Genomic DNA, 13234 nt, shown 5'->3' with positions numbered 1-13234 from the left:
GACAGTTGCTGCTTGCTGGCATGGTTCTTCGGATATTAACTGCCTGGCCGTTTGTGTACACAGCTGCTTAAGATGAAGGCACTGTATTTGTTTCCATCCTCACCCCTTTCTCCCTCTGACAGTCAATCTCACACTTCCAAACCAATGTAACCTCAGTAGCTCAAAAGGATAATAAACGAAAGATATTTTTTTTAAAAAAAGGACTAGAGGAGGAAGAAAAGTGAAGACCAATTTCAAATTCAAGGAATGTTCTCAATAAGGGGAAACCTCTCAGGAGGAGTCACAGTTTCAGACGTGCATGCTATAAAAGCAGGTGTTGAGACCAGGATCATCTTATTCCCCACACCAAAGTCCACATGATTACAAACAGCCATTGGTTGCCTGTACATGGCTTATAGTCCTGTTTTGTATAGGTCAATGTTGAGCATTCAGATTTCAAGGCTCTTTAAAAACTGGGGTATCTGGCATCCCTGAAATAAGTGGCCACATGGCCACAGTCAGTTGGAACATGGTAGGTTGGATGAGACGTGCAAACTTCAACTTGCGAGAGTCCCACGGCAAGCCCAGTTCACTCCGCCTGGCCCCATCAGACAAGTCAACTTGCCACTCCTGCCATGAGATGAAGTGTCCTGCCTAATGACAAAGTCAGAAAAGCAGAGCAAGTAAGGGGTAGGAGCCATAAACTCCAGTGCAATGGTGAACTGTGCCTTTAATCCAGATGCATTTAACATTAAACTCTATCAGCTCCTCTCATAAAAGATCTGCTTTAATTTTAGTTCCCCTTCCATTTGTCTCCGGGTTATGTAACATCACAGGAGGTCACACAAGTCTCCCAAAAAAGAAATTTAAGCTGTCTTTTAAAAATAAAAAAAGAACCATGCATAACAAAGACAAACACAAAACTGAAACTTGCGTTTTCTCCCTGACAAGAAAGCTTCACCCTCCCTGTTAATCTCAAAAATTATAATCTTAAGGGAAAAAGAAATTAAAACACAGACAACAGAAAACCGTGACCTGCCTGAGGACATATGATATGCTGTATTCTCAACATGCTGTTAAGCAGAAAAATATAATTAACATCTTACCATCTTCCAGCTCAAGACAAAGATTATAGACAGCCACGGGTCTCTTCGTCCTCTGGCCTTGTCTCTTTGATTGCCTTGGTGGAGCATTTGGGGGTGATGCTGACAAGCAAGTGGGCTCAGGGAATGTGGTATCAGGCGGGGTCCGAAAAATCTGCCATCAAAGCATAAAGGACATGAATTGTTTATCATGAACAGAAACCTGGGTATTGCCACAGCAAACTGGCATCGAACAACAGGTGATTGATTCGGAGTTCATTCAAGACAGGCTAGAGCTAAAAATCCATTTCTTCAAACTTGGGGTACAGGTCGTAAGGCCTTTTATTCATTTATTTTTAACAGAAGATTTAAAAATAAAAAATTCCTCATTAAGTAAAAGCAACACCAAATCATTGCATTTCAAGTAATTCATTCCAAAGCTAACTACATGTAATTATCTTTATGAGGTATAGACAGTACTATAGCTCTTCATCCCCAAAGGAAGTAGCCAGGATAAAACATTAAAAAGAAGCATCTCAGTAAATTTCACAGAAGGTTATATTTATGCCAAAATGCTGGTCTCGAATTTTTTTTCAAACTACGTAAACAGAAATATATGTCTGAAAATATTTTTTATATATTTAAAAATGGCTTGTGCTTATGAAATTACCTTTCTGGATTCCCATTTACATTTTTCATAAAGTGTTTTATAGATTTTATCAATTCATTTAATAATCTCCAATCTCTTAATAATTTCCCCTTCCATTTATGAAACCTAGAATATTAGCATGATTTATCTATAATGTCATTCATATATCAGCAATAATAACATTAATTAAAATGTGCTGCTTCTTTGCTTAGCAATTTTCTTTCTTTTGAGAAAAGCAATCTGTGCCACAAAAGGAAGCATACAGAGGTGATTTATAACAGACCTCCCATAGCTGCCAAGACCTGAGTTCAGAGGCTTCCTTCCAACAACACTGGAGGCTCTTCAGCCTTCAACGAAGTCATGAAATAAAATATATGAGAGACATCAACCTAACAGACAGTGCGCCTCCAAAGGGCTGGCGTTCCTCAGTTGGGAGCAGGCAATAGGAAGAAAGCCAGCTCGCTTGAAACAAAACATAAACATAAAACTCACAATAAAAGGCACTGAATGAACATCTCACTGTTACAAGGAAATTAATACTCATACATTTAAATAAAAACAGGCACATGACCTGTGATATGAGTGAGAGTGTCACTTATATATGTGTAGTACATTTAATAACTAACAATGATGTTGGAGTTGTAACTGTGGAGTCTGGAAGTTCTCACCTAAAAACTATTACATACCAATAAAAATAAGCAATTTCAAGAGAGCATTTGCTTTATAGTACCATACTGCCCCCTCATGTGTAAATGGAATAAAAAATGATTTAAATTACTGTGGACAAATATTTGCTAGTGAAAATTTAATTTATTGCTCCAACTGGTAACCTGCTAACACCATATTTCCACGGAATCTGTGTTCCAATAGGGCACTCTGGCAAATAGCAAACTACTTATGTACCTTAAAAATCCTCTGCTGCCTAGACTATTGTCCACAGCTGGATTTACTGACATCTGTCATTGTTCAGATTAAAGGAGGCTGTGGAATGAACGGGAGAGCAGTTAGGCTGAGAAGAGCACAGTAATAATGAAGAACAGAAGAAAAGATGGGAAATATAATTGCATTGACAGAAAATAGCACTTGTGACCAACATTTACAATAGCTCCATGGCCAGGCACGGTGACTCACGCCTGTAATCCCAGCAAGATGGAAGGATCACTTGAGCCCAGGAGTTTGAGACCAACCAGGACAACATAGTGAGACTCTCATCTCTACAAAAAATTTTTTAAAAATTAGCTGGGCATGGTGGCACATGCCTGTAGTCCCAGCTACTCAGGAGGCTGGGGCATGAGGATAGCTTGAGCCCAGGAGTTTGAGGTCACAGTGAGCTATGATGATGCCACTGCACTCTAGCCTGGACAATAGAGTGAGACACTATCTAAAAAATAATAAATAAATATATATATATATATATATATATGTATCTCCTTGACTTACCTATGTTTGAGTTTTACAAATATGGCAGATGCCTCTGGGATGTTACCAGAATAGTAAAGCAAACCATACACAGAACTTGTATCTCCAAAGCATAAATAAGCAATGGAAAAGTTATAGCCCAAGAACTGTACTGGATAGACGATAACCTTCCAAGCAGACCTTCCTGGAAGATCATACTGACTGGAACGGTGCAAACGCCGAAAATTGCTTTACCTCCTTCTCCTCCTCCTCCACTTTGAAGTGGAGATGTCGGGGAAGGTGTGGGGGAGTGAGGTGTGGAGGCTACCCCTGTGTGCAGAGCCAGACTAGCAAGCAACACGAGCCCCAGCAGTGTGACTCCAACAATACTGAGGGACTGCTGTGAGTCCCGCCCTCCCCTCAGTCCCAGTCCCAGGCTGGGTACAGACTCGGCTGGTCTCCCGAAGACTTAAGGCACAGGGTAGTTACAGCAGAACATTGGGTATGGGGATGAGGCTTCGGGTTATAAAGCTCCCCAGGTTATTCTTTTGTGTAGCCAAGGCTAAGAAACGCTGATTTAGATAGTCATTCCCAAGTATGCTATACTTGTCTTGAATGGATGAAAGTCACACCAGAAAAATTATTTCGGGAAAACTGGCACTGGATATACACAATCAATTTCTTAGACCTCCCCTAAGTCCTAATTAGCATCAAGTGGTTAAAGATTCTGAATACCCATCACTCCCTCGGTAAAGCTCTATGTCATAGAGGCCGAGTATGCCAAATCCAAAAATCCGAAATCTGACACTTTTTGAGCACCAAACCAACATGACACTCAAAGAAATGCCCATTGGAACATTTTGGAGTTTGAATTTTTGGATATGGGATGCTCAACTGGGTAAGTATAATGCTGATCTTTCAAAATTAAAAAAAAAATAGAAATTCAAAACACTTCTAGTCCTAAGCATTTTGGATAAGGGATATTCAACCTGTATTAACATTTTGAAGAGCTAAACTATTACCCAGATTAATACAAGTACCAAATCATAAAGGTTAATTTGAGACAGCACTATCCCAGCTTTTAAATTTTACCAGCTTAGACATATTTCTTAAAACAGTGTATCTCGTTTTCCTCATGCGTATAATGAGGGCATAATACCTACATCTCAAGTTATTATAGGGATTAAGTGAGATAACGTTTATAAAGTGTTCAGTATACTACTTGGCACAGAGTAATCAGAAATAAATGGCAGCTACTTATATTTGTAATATGGTCACAACAGTAAACAGTGATAAAAATGACTTCAGACCCTCATTATTCTGCTCAACCACCATTCTGAGAGGGCATTCATTTCTCGAGGTCATGAATATTCCCCCAGATTCAGTGCTCTGAGAAAAGTTGTCCTGAAACACAGGAAAGTGTTCTGGAAAAAGACATCAAGCAATGAGCTAAAGGGAAGAAACAAATTGAGCACCTTTTCAAATTTTCCAAGGCTAAATTCCCTAAGGCAAGTAACCCAGAATCAAATTATTTTGTGTATTCTTGTACTTTAGCACTGAAATTTTAGATTTAAATTGCTTCCTATTTAACTCATTTAACATTTAATAAACAACTACTAGGTGGCAGGCTTTCTCAGAAGCACTTTAATATTCTCAACAACTTTTAGGGGTACATATTGCTCTCCACATTTTGCAAATAAGAAAAGGTCAAAAATCAAACAATTAGCCCACATCTCCACAGTTTAAAAATGGTGGAGCTGGCATCTGAACTCTCAACTTTCATTCCAAAGTCTCTGCTGCCAAACTGTAAAAATATTATAGGTTCATGAAACAAACAAAATTTAATTCTTAGGGGAAAAAAAAAATCACCAGCTAGGAATGTCCTGCATCTGTTCAGAAAGAGTAAAACTGGGGAATATCCATGTAAACTGGCCACCACACTATGTCCTCCTAGATGTTACAAGAATGCATTACCTTTTATATGCATTTACCTGTCTTCCAATGCACTAGTCTCTGTTCTAAAGTCTTTTTTGTTTCTTTATTTTTAAGCTACAAGGCAATGCTCTTCTGGTCTCTCAGAATCACCAGGAATGACTTAAATGGATATTTTTTTTTTTTTTTTTTTTTAGATCTAGAGGAAGAAGAAATGGTAAAACCATTTACTTTAAAATTTTGACCTGTTTTTTGGCAATCTGATTCTAGAAGTTAAAATTAAGCTTATCTTATTTGACATTGCCAAGATGTGCACCATCTCTAAATATAACATTGATTTTCCAGTTCTAGAACCCCTGCACGGATGCAAATTCCTCTTACAGCCCAGGTCTCTTTCCAGGATCTTCCAGCTCCCCTACCTTGCCAAGCTTCATACCACACGCTGCCTTTTTGTTCCAGGGTAGATAAACTCATCTTAAGCAATACTGAGAATCAAGAGATCAAGTCTATTCAAAACTTTTTTCCCAGGGTAAAAATTTCTTCACCGCACCTACGTATTTACAACATAAGAAAAACTCAAATCAGACAATCCAATGACACAAAACAAAACTCCACACGTAGGCATGTCAGGTAGGCAAGCACTTGCTTACTCAGCTCTCCTAAGAGTGCCAGCACAAACAGAAGTCTGGCACCACTGTTCAGATCCACAGATTTCTCAGACACAACAAAATGGATGTTTATGCCCATGGGACTGAGCCCATTAATAGAAATCCCTCCCCAAGTCCTTCATGCTCGGCTACCAGGCACCATATGTGGAAATGACTGCACCACTTCTGCCGGAAATACTTCGCAGATAACAGGAAATAAAGATGGTCTATGAAAATTTTGCTTCAATACCCAACTCAAACCTACAGAATTTGATTCAACTGAATTAATAAATACTATGGGTAAAAGAAAAGAAGGAAGATGAAGTATAATATTACAATATGTATGTTGGTTTTCATCCATGGTTCCTGGCTCATAATGCCCATAGCTCTTATTATAATGTTGGGGTGCTTTAGGCCACAGAAGACAGAATCTCTTTGTTCTCCCCAAGTCAGGAATCTTCCCCCATATTTCTGTCTTGGAGCTGGCCAATAAGGAAGTTCTCTGATCTACCTTGTCTGGTAGGTAGTAAGACCTCCATTTTGGACAGGGTTCCACCCCATGCCCTAGAGGAAGGAAAGCTGCACAAAGCAACCAAGAAGCATCTGAACAGATGGGCCTGGCTGGGTTTCCCACTCAGTCCATTAGTATTAGAGCACACCCTTTTTGTCCAATCACATTTCTACACAGTCAACCATGCCTATCCAAAGTCATCTCCAAAGAAGGCCCAAGAGGACTGAGTTTGGAGAGCTTCCAGATATCTGAACATGTGGAGGTTCCTGGAAGCGGGGTGCACCTGAGGAGAGCATGGAAGTTCTGCGCCCCAACTCTATACCTCACCCTGCACATCTCTTCATCTGTATCCTTTGTAATATCTTTTATAATAAACCAGAAAGTGTCAGCGTTTTCCTGAGTTCTGTGAGCCACTCCAGCAAAATAACCAAAGTCAAGAAGAGGGTTGTGAGAACCATAACTAAAACCAGTTGGTCAGAATTCCCAGAGGCCTGGACTTGCAACTGGTGTCTTAAGAGGGAACTGAACCCCCAGCCATGGGATCTGACACTATCTCCAAGTAGACAGTGTCAGAATTGAATTGGAGAACATCCAGGGGGTGTCCACTGCAGAACTAGTTGCTGTCTGGTCACAGACGCCTTCCTGCGTTGATTGTTATTGTGGTGTGAGAGTAGAGGAAAAAACAATTTGTGTTTTCTCCCCCTTCTCATGAAGTAATTCTCCTTTAAAAAAGATTTTCCTACAGAATAGTTCACTGGTCTTTATAACGATAGGAAGATCATCAGTATGTTTGTATACTCCTATCATCTCGAATAATAGCGGTTGAAATTTTGGGGTACTTGCAATATGCTTCGGCTTACAAAGACTTGAACCAGATTTCCTCACTCCGGTGTGCACGTCTTGGCCACTCTGCCCCACTCCCTCCAGTAACACCCAGTCATAAAAAGCTCCAGTTATATTGTGTCCTTGGTGATGTCTTATTTCACAGAACTACATCCATCCATAAGTAGAGGTGCTTCCAGAAGACAGCTGGAAATCAACGCATATGCTCCTAAATAAACTTTTAACGTAGAAAGGAAGGAAAGAAATGCAATATCCAATCTTCTTTCTAGAACAGCATAATTGCAAAATGGCCAAATATTACTTTCAGCTTCCAAGTCTACAGTGTTTGGGCAAACGCCAATCACCTTGGGGCTGTGTGGACTAAATTGGCTCCAAGGTAACCTAAATTTCCACCTGTGACTCAACTGCAGATTCCAGCTACCATGTGAACAGCATACACCACTGAAAACTTTTTCCAGCTATCTGTCCTTGAATCAACACTACTCCATGACTAAATATGGGTCTCTTCTAGAAAATTTAACTAGAATTCATATTAGGGGCTGACAGCAAAATAACCAGTTGGGTTTAGGCTTGAGGCTGGAAATATTCTAAGGCTTCTTGTTTGTTCTGGTTCATTAAAACTCAGAATCTCAGAGCTCAAAAGCATCCTAGTTCTCCCTTAGGCCAACCTCTTTATTTCACAGTTGAGCAGACTAAGGCACCTGTGGTTAAAGATTTGCTCATATTCCTACTACTGGCAAGAGGCAAACCCAGGCCTTACTCCCAAAACAAGGCCTGAAGGCCAACTGCTATTCCCATCCTGCTGCGTCCTGTCCTTTCTCTCCAACAAAGTATCCTTTATGCCTGTATTTCCTCTTCTGGGGAGACAGTGCTCAGGGGCTGAAATTCCTCAAAGTACTTTCCTAAGTTGTGCAGGTCCCCGAGGCTCACACTGGAGCACATTAAAGACCCTGTCTGGAGTCCTGCTGCTACTATCAGTACGAAGCCCTTTCCACTGCTGTCACAGGAGATGGGAGAAGGGTGGCCAGGGAGAGAGGGAGGGAAGGAAGGAACGGGAGACACTCCCCCCACCCCCCATCCAGGCCACCCAGCCCACTGGCTCGGGCCCTGACAATGGCCCTGACATAGCATGAGCTTTTTGAAAAACAACTTCAATTTTGGTTTACAACTAAAAAATAAAAGGAAAATAAGAGTACTTTTTAGAATATATCAAATTGGTAGAATTTCTGGGCTTTTTCCTTAAATGTTTAGGTTTAATTTCAAGAGGCATTTTGAGCTGCCCTCCTCAAGTCCCAATGGAGTATACTATATTGATTTCTATATCCTAGTGATACATACCAGACTTTGGTTGTTGCCTTGGAGATTTCAGTAAACAACCACCTTTATCAATCAGACTTTATAAAGTGGAACATACCCCCAGAACTACCCACTACAAACCATAGGCATCTTCTGTGGCATTAACTATGGATGTAACATCAGTGCCTTGCTTCCTCCAGTGTTGAACAAAAGCCAATAGAGGGAATTATAATAACAAATAACTTTGATGATATGCTGCTGGGAACCAAATGGCATTAAAGAAATTTACAAATTGTCACTAAATAAATAACCTTTCCTCCAGTCTACATAAGGCGAACCTCCCCTGATTAAACCAAAGCCGCATCACTGCCACATTCATTGTGTGAACGTATATTCCCAATTATAAAATGTTGTTTTCTGGTTTGCAAACTTTTAAAAACACCCCAGGTGCAGTTTTATCAATTTGCACCTGCAAACATTTGGAAAATGCAGCATCTGGTTTCCAAAGTCAGAAGAAAATGCTTTCCTAAATAAGCTGTAACTTTGACTTTCATAACCCAAATCTCTACAAATATTCTTCACTGAGTGAGGAATTCACCAATGAATCCCTAGCTAGAATTTTTTCGACGTGTCCTTTGCTTGCAGGCAAACAAAAAGTTTACGTTTCAGCAATAGAGGCCTAGAACACATTAACAAAATATGCTGTATGTCAACTATAAGACATACTCCATACATGACATTCCTTTGGTTTCTTTTCTTCCTCCTCCTTCAGTGTTGGCTGCAACTTCTTTTCAGGTTCTTTTTTCCCTTTTCTCTGGACCTCAAGCCTCCCTTAGAAATCACTTGGCCCCAACCAGCAGCACAGAAGATCAGAACACAGGAAGCATACCACTTGCTGTCCCCAAGGAGAGGGCTCCCTGTTCTGAGCTCATAAGAACCCTTAAAAAAAGGATCTCTCCTCAAATGTCACCTGTGAAATTTTAAACTGAATGTAAATGAACACATTTGTAACACACAGACTGATCAGCTCACAAAATTCTGAACATGAAAGATATTTTTCTTCTGGAATCTAAGCCATGACCCCAAGTCATTTTGGGTAGGCCAAAAGATTAACCTAGAGAGAAAAAATAAGCCATAAACCTATTAATTCTCCAAAAGGAAATGCGTGAATTTTAATCACAATAAAGAACACATCTCTTGAAGTCATGTACATGCATGTATCAGAATCATCTGAAACCTGTTCCAAGTACATGTGACCACAGGCATATTTAAAAAATAATGCAACACCTCTGGAATTTTATCAGGTTCCATATTTAATTACTGTTCTAAAATTTAGGGGACTAGTTTGGTTTTGCTTAACTTTTTTTTCCAAATTACAATTTATTCATGTTACAAAGGTGATAACTAACACACATTGTATTCCTTATAGAAATGCTGATAAACACAAAAAGCTCTGGAAAGAAGATAACCACCCATCATCCCACACATAAAAACATTTCTATTAAAGTTTTGATGACTATTCTTCAGAGTTTTTCTTTTCTTGCAACATTTTGTCTCATTTTGAAGAAGAAAACAGTCAGTACACTGATGTGGCCTCTGATGTATATTCATCTATCAAGACTTAGCTTCGGGGCAAGATTTGATTTCTAAATACATGAAGACAGTAGTCCCCAACACTTTTGGCACAAGGGACCAATCTCATGGAAGACAATTTTCTACAGACCGAGGGGGGAGAGGAGGGGGAGACGGTTTACAGGATGATTTAAGTGCCTTCCATTTATTGTGTACTTTATTTCTATTATTACATTGTAATATGTGATGAAATAATTATACAACTCACCATAATGCAGAATCTAATGCCACCAATGATCTGACAGGAGGCGGAGCACAGGCAGTGATGTGAGCGATGGGAAGCAGCCGTAAATAAAGACGAAGAAGCTTCGCTCCCTCACTCCCCCACAGCTCAACCTCCTGCTATGCGGCCCGGTTCCTAACAGGCCATGGACTGGTACCGGGTCCGTGGCCCAGGGCTGGGGGACCGCAGCATTAGGACACAGCTAGATTGTACCTTCCAATTGAAATGTTTCTAATCAGGGGTTTAGAAAATCTTCATGAATACATTTTAAAAACATTCCAAAGAGCCCACTATTCCTAGTCTCACCCTTGCCGACTTCAGTCTATGTGGAGGTCACACATACCAGAGCCAGACACCAGCCTCCCCTTCAGTGTGAACACTGCAATTCACTTTAATACGTCTTAAATAGGATGACAAAGCATAATCTTTCCCTAGTTCCTGCACCTTAAAAGGAATAAAGTTTCCTGTTTAAATTCCCGGATTACCCGTCAGTTTGGAACTTGCTGCCTCTCAGTCATAGCAGCTATGTTCAAGAGCACAGGGGAGATTTCTCTCAGCTGCCCTGGCTTCACCTAAGTCTAGGAGCAGCTTTGACACAATGTTTCCAATCATTATGAATGGTGTAACGATGCATTTTCAGGTGCATTCCTTTATTTGGAAGGAGGGCTCAGGAATAATAGCCATAGAACCTCACAGAGAAGAGAGGAGAAATCTTTCATCTGTATTAATTACTGTTGACATACCTCATAATCAAGTGTTTGGCACTTATATCAGTAAGAGATGTTTAATACCTATCAAATTGGGTCCTGTATACTTATCTTTGTCACACGAGGGATCTCAAGAATCCAGCACTGTTTGCTGTCACTATGTGTTTATTTACTGGGAGATAAGCACATTAAAATTATCATGTAATTTAAATCCCAACTCATAAACACAAATGAGTCAGCAATGAATAAAACTAAAGGGTGAAAGTTTGCTGAGGAACAGGATTCTTTAGTATTCTCACAGTATCTCCTGACAGAGAACTCTTGATCACAAAGAGGAAACTGGTACATGTACAGTTAAGGAACCCGGCAGTTACCAGCCATGGCAGTTTTAAAACATGGCTGCAAATTCCTGGACACTCCATCGAGCAGTGGTATCCAAGCCATCCCCCCACACACTGGAATCTGGGCAGGCTCCTGACTGCTTCAATCAATAGCTTATGTCAAAGTGAACTACTGTGACTTCTGATGCTAGATCATCAGAAAAAAGCCCTACAGTCTCTAAATTGTTTGCTGGAACAATCCCTAAGAGCCCTGAGGCTGCCATGTCTGTGAGGAAGCCCAAGCCACCTAAGGAGGCCATGTGTGAGTGCTGTGCTCAACAGTCCCAGCGTCTGAGTCAACCCAGCCCAGGCACCAGCTGTGAGTACTGAGGCCTCCAGATAATTCCAGCCCACAGCCATTCCAAACCTCCCAGCTGAGGCCCCAAATATCATGACATCACGAAGCAGAGACAAGCTGACCTCACCCTGCACTGTCTGAATTACTGCCTATATAATCATAAAAATAACAAAATTGATTGTTTTAAAACACTAAATTTCGGGGGGGAGTGTTGCTATGCTATGATAAATAACCAGAATACCACCCTAACCAAGTGATCAAAGTGACTTCACCGGTAATGGAACAAACTGACATCATGATCCCTTGATGTGATGTACTCAGAAGAATCAGCATCATTTATGTACCTCTCAAAAATATATAACCTGATCCAATTGTGAAGAAAAAGTCAAATTAAAGATCATTTTATGGAGCAATTGCCCCACAAACTTCAAAAATGCCAATGTCAGGAAAGACAGACTAAGAAACTATCCTAAAATAATGGAGTCTAAGGAGGTATGGTCGTTATTAAACCCAGCGCACAGTCCTGGACTGGGGGGAGTTTTTCTATAAAAGGTATCATGTGATGACAGATGAAGTATGAACATGGACCACCCATTAGGGCAGTACTTCTCCAACATTTACACACACACAGCACCCTGGGCAGGCGTGTCTTATTAAAATGCAGATTCCAATTCAAATAGGCCTAGAGTAAGGCTCAAAAGTCTTCGTTTCTAACACATTTCCAGTTAATGTCAATATGTTGGACTATGGGCCACACTTAGTGTCATGATGGATAGATAATAATATTGTGTTCATGTCAAATTTCCTGAATTTGTACTCATTTTTAGGACACACATGCTCAAGTATGTAGGGATGAAGGACCATGATGTAAGGGAATTCAGTTTCCAATGGTTCAACAATTGCAATAGAATTATATAGGGTATAAAATATTTACTGTGCCATTCTTGCAACCTTTCTGTGGGTTTGACATTTTTCAGCAGAAAAATCTGAAAAGGAAAGGTACGTAAGTTGACAGGATCAACCCTACAAAGATGGTATTTTGATTGCAATGATATAGATGAGGAAACAGATGGTTAGAGAATCAATAACTAGTACATGATCTTACTAATAAGGGACCCAACGTCATAAAGTGATAATGTTCACCGCTATTAAAATTCACTGTGGCCTTGGGATAGTAACTTAACTTCTCTAATGCCTCAGTTTCCTGATCCAGCTAAAAAGGTTGCACCAGACAAGATGATTCCAGCATCTCAAACACGGTATTGACACACGTCCACCATTCAACCACTATATTCCTCATACGCTTCATGAGGACAGGACTTCATTCTCCTTCCACCTTCACCGTAGAATGAAAGCTAAGTGGCAAACAAACTTAAAAATTGCATCCTTATGACGAAGACCAAATCACAGACATCTCTGAAGTCTTGAATTAGTTAACTATAGGAAACGTAATTTCAAAACTTAAAAAAGTTCAGTAATTAAGCCACATAGTCACTAAAGAACAGCACTGCACCTTATACCAGAAACTTAGGTTTCATGAAAGCAAACTTCACAATATTCTTAGTACAGTTACATGTGCTTCCAATACTTGGAGTCCCAGAAGGAAAGTCAGCTCCAAGAGCCAAAGGCATTTTCAAAAATTCATTCTTAACTGCAG

General features: G+C 40.2%; 1 protein-coding gene across 1 annotated transcript in view; it reads right to left on the bottom strand.

The window, feature by feature from the left end:
• Nucleotides 1–13234, bottom strand: part of ARHGAP10 (Rho GTPase activating protein 10) — a 284652-nt gene that overhangs the window by 47701 nt on the left and 223717 nt on the right. The window contains exon 19 of the mRNA XM_069493709.1: nucleotides 1086–1236. Coding sequence (XP_069349810.1) covers nucleotides 1086–1236 — 151 coding nt within the window. The remainder of the gene's footprint in view (nucleotides 1–1085; nucleotides 1237–13234) is intronic.

This window comes from Eulemur rufifrons, chromosome 18, assembly GCF_041146395.1.
Source record: "Eulemur rufifrons isolate Redbay chromosome 18, OSU_ERuf_1, whole genome shotgun sequence".
In the NCBI taxonomy this organism is placed as follows: domain Eukaryota; kingdom Metazoa; phylum Chordata; class Mammalia; order Primates; family Lemuridae; genus Eulemur; species Eulemur rufifrons.
This window is presented reverse-complemented; position numbering and strand designations above follow the sequence as displayed.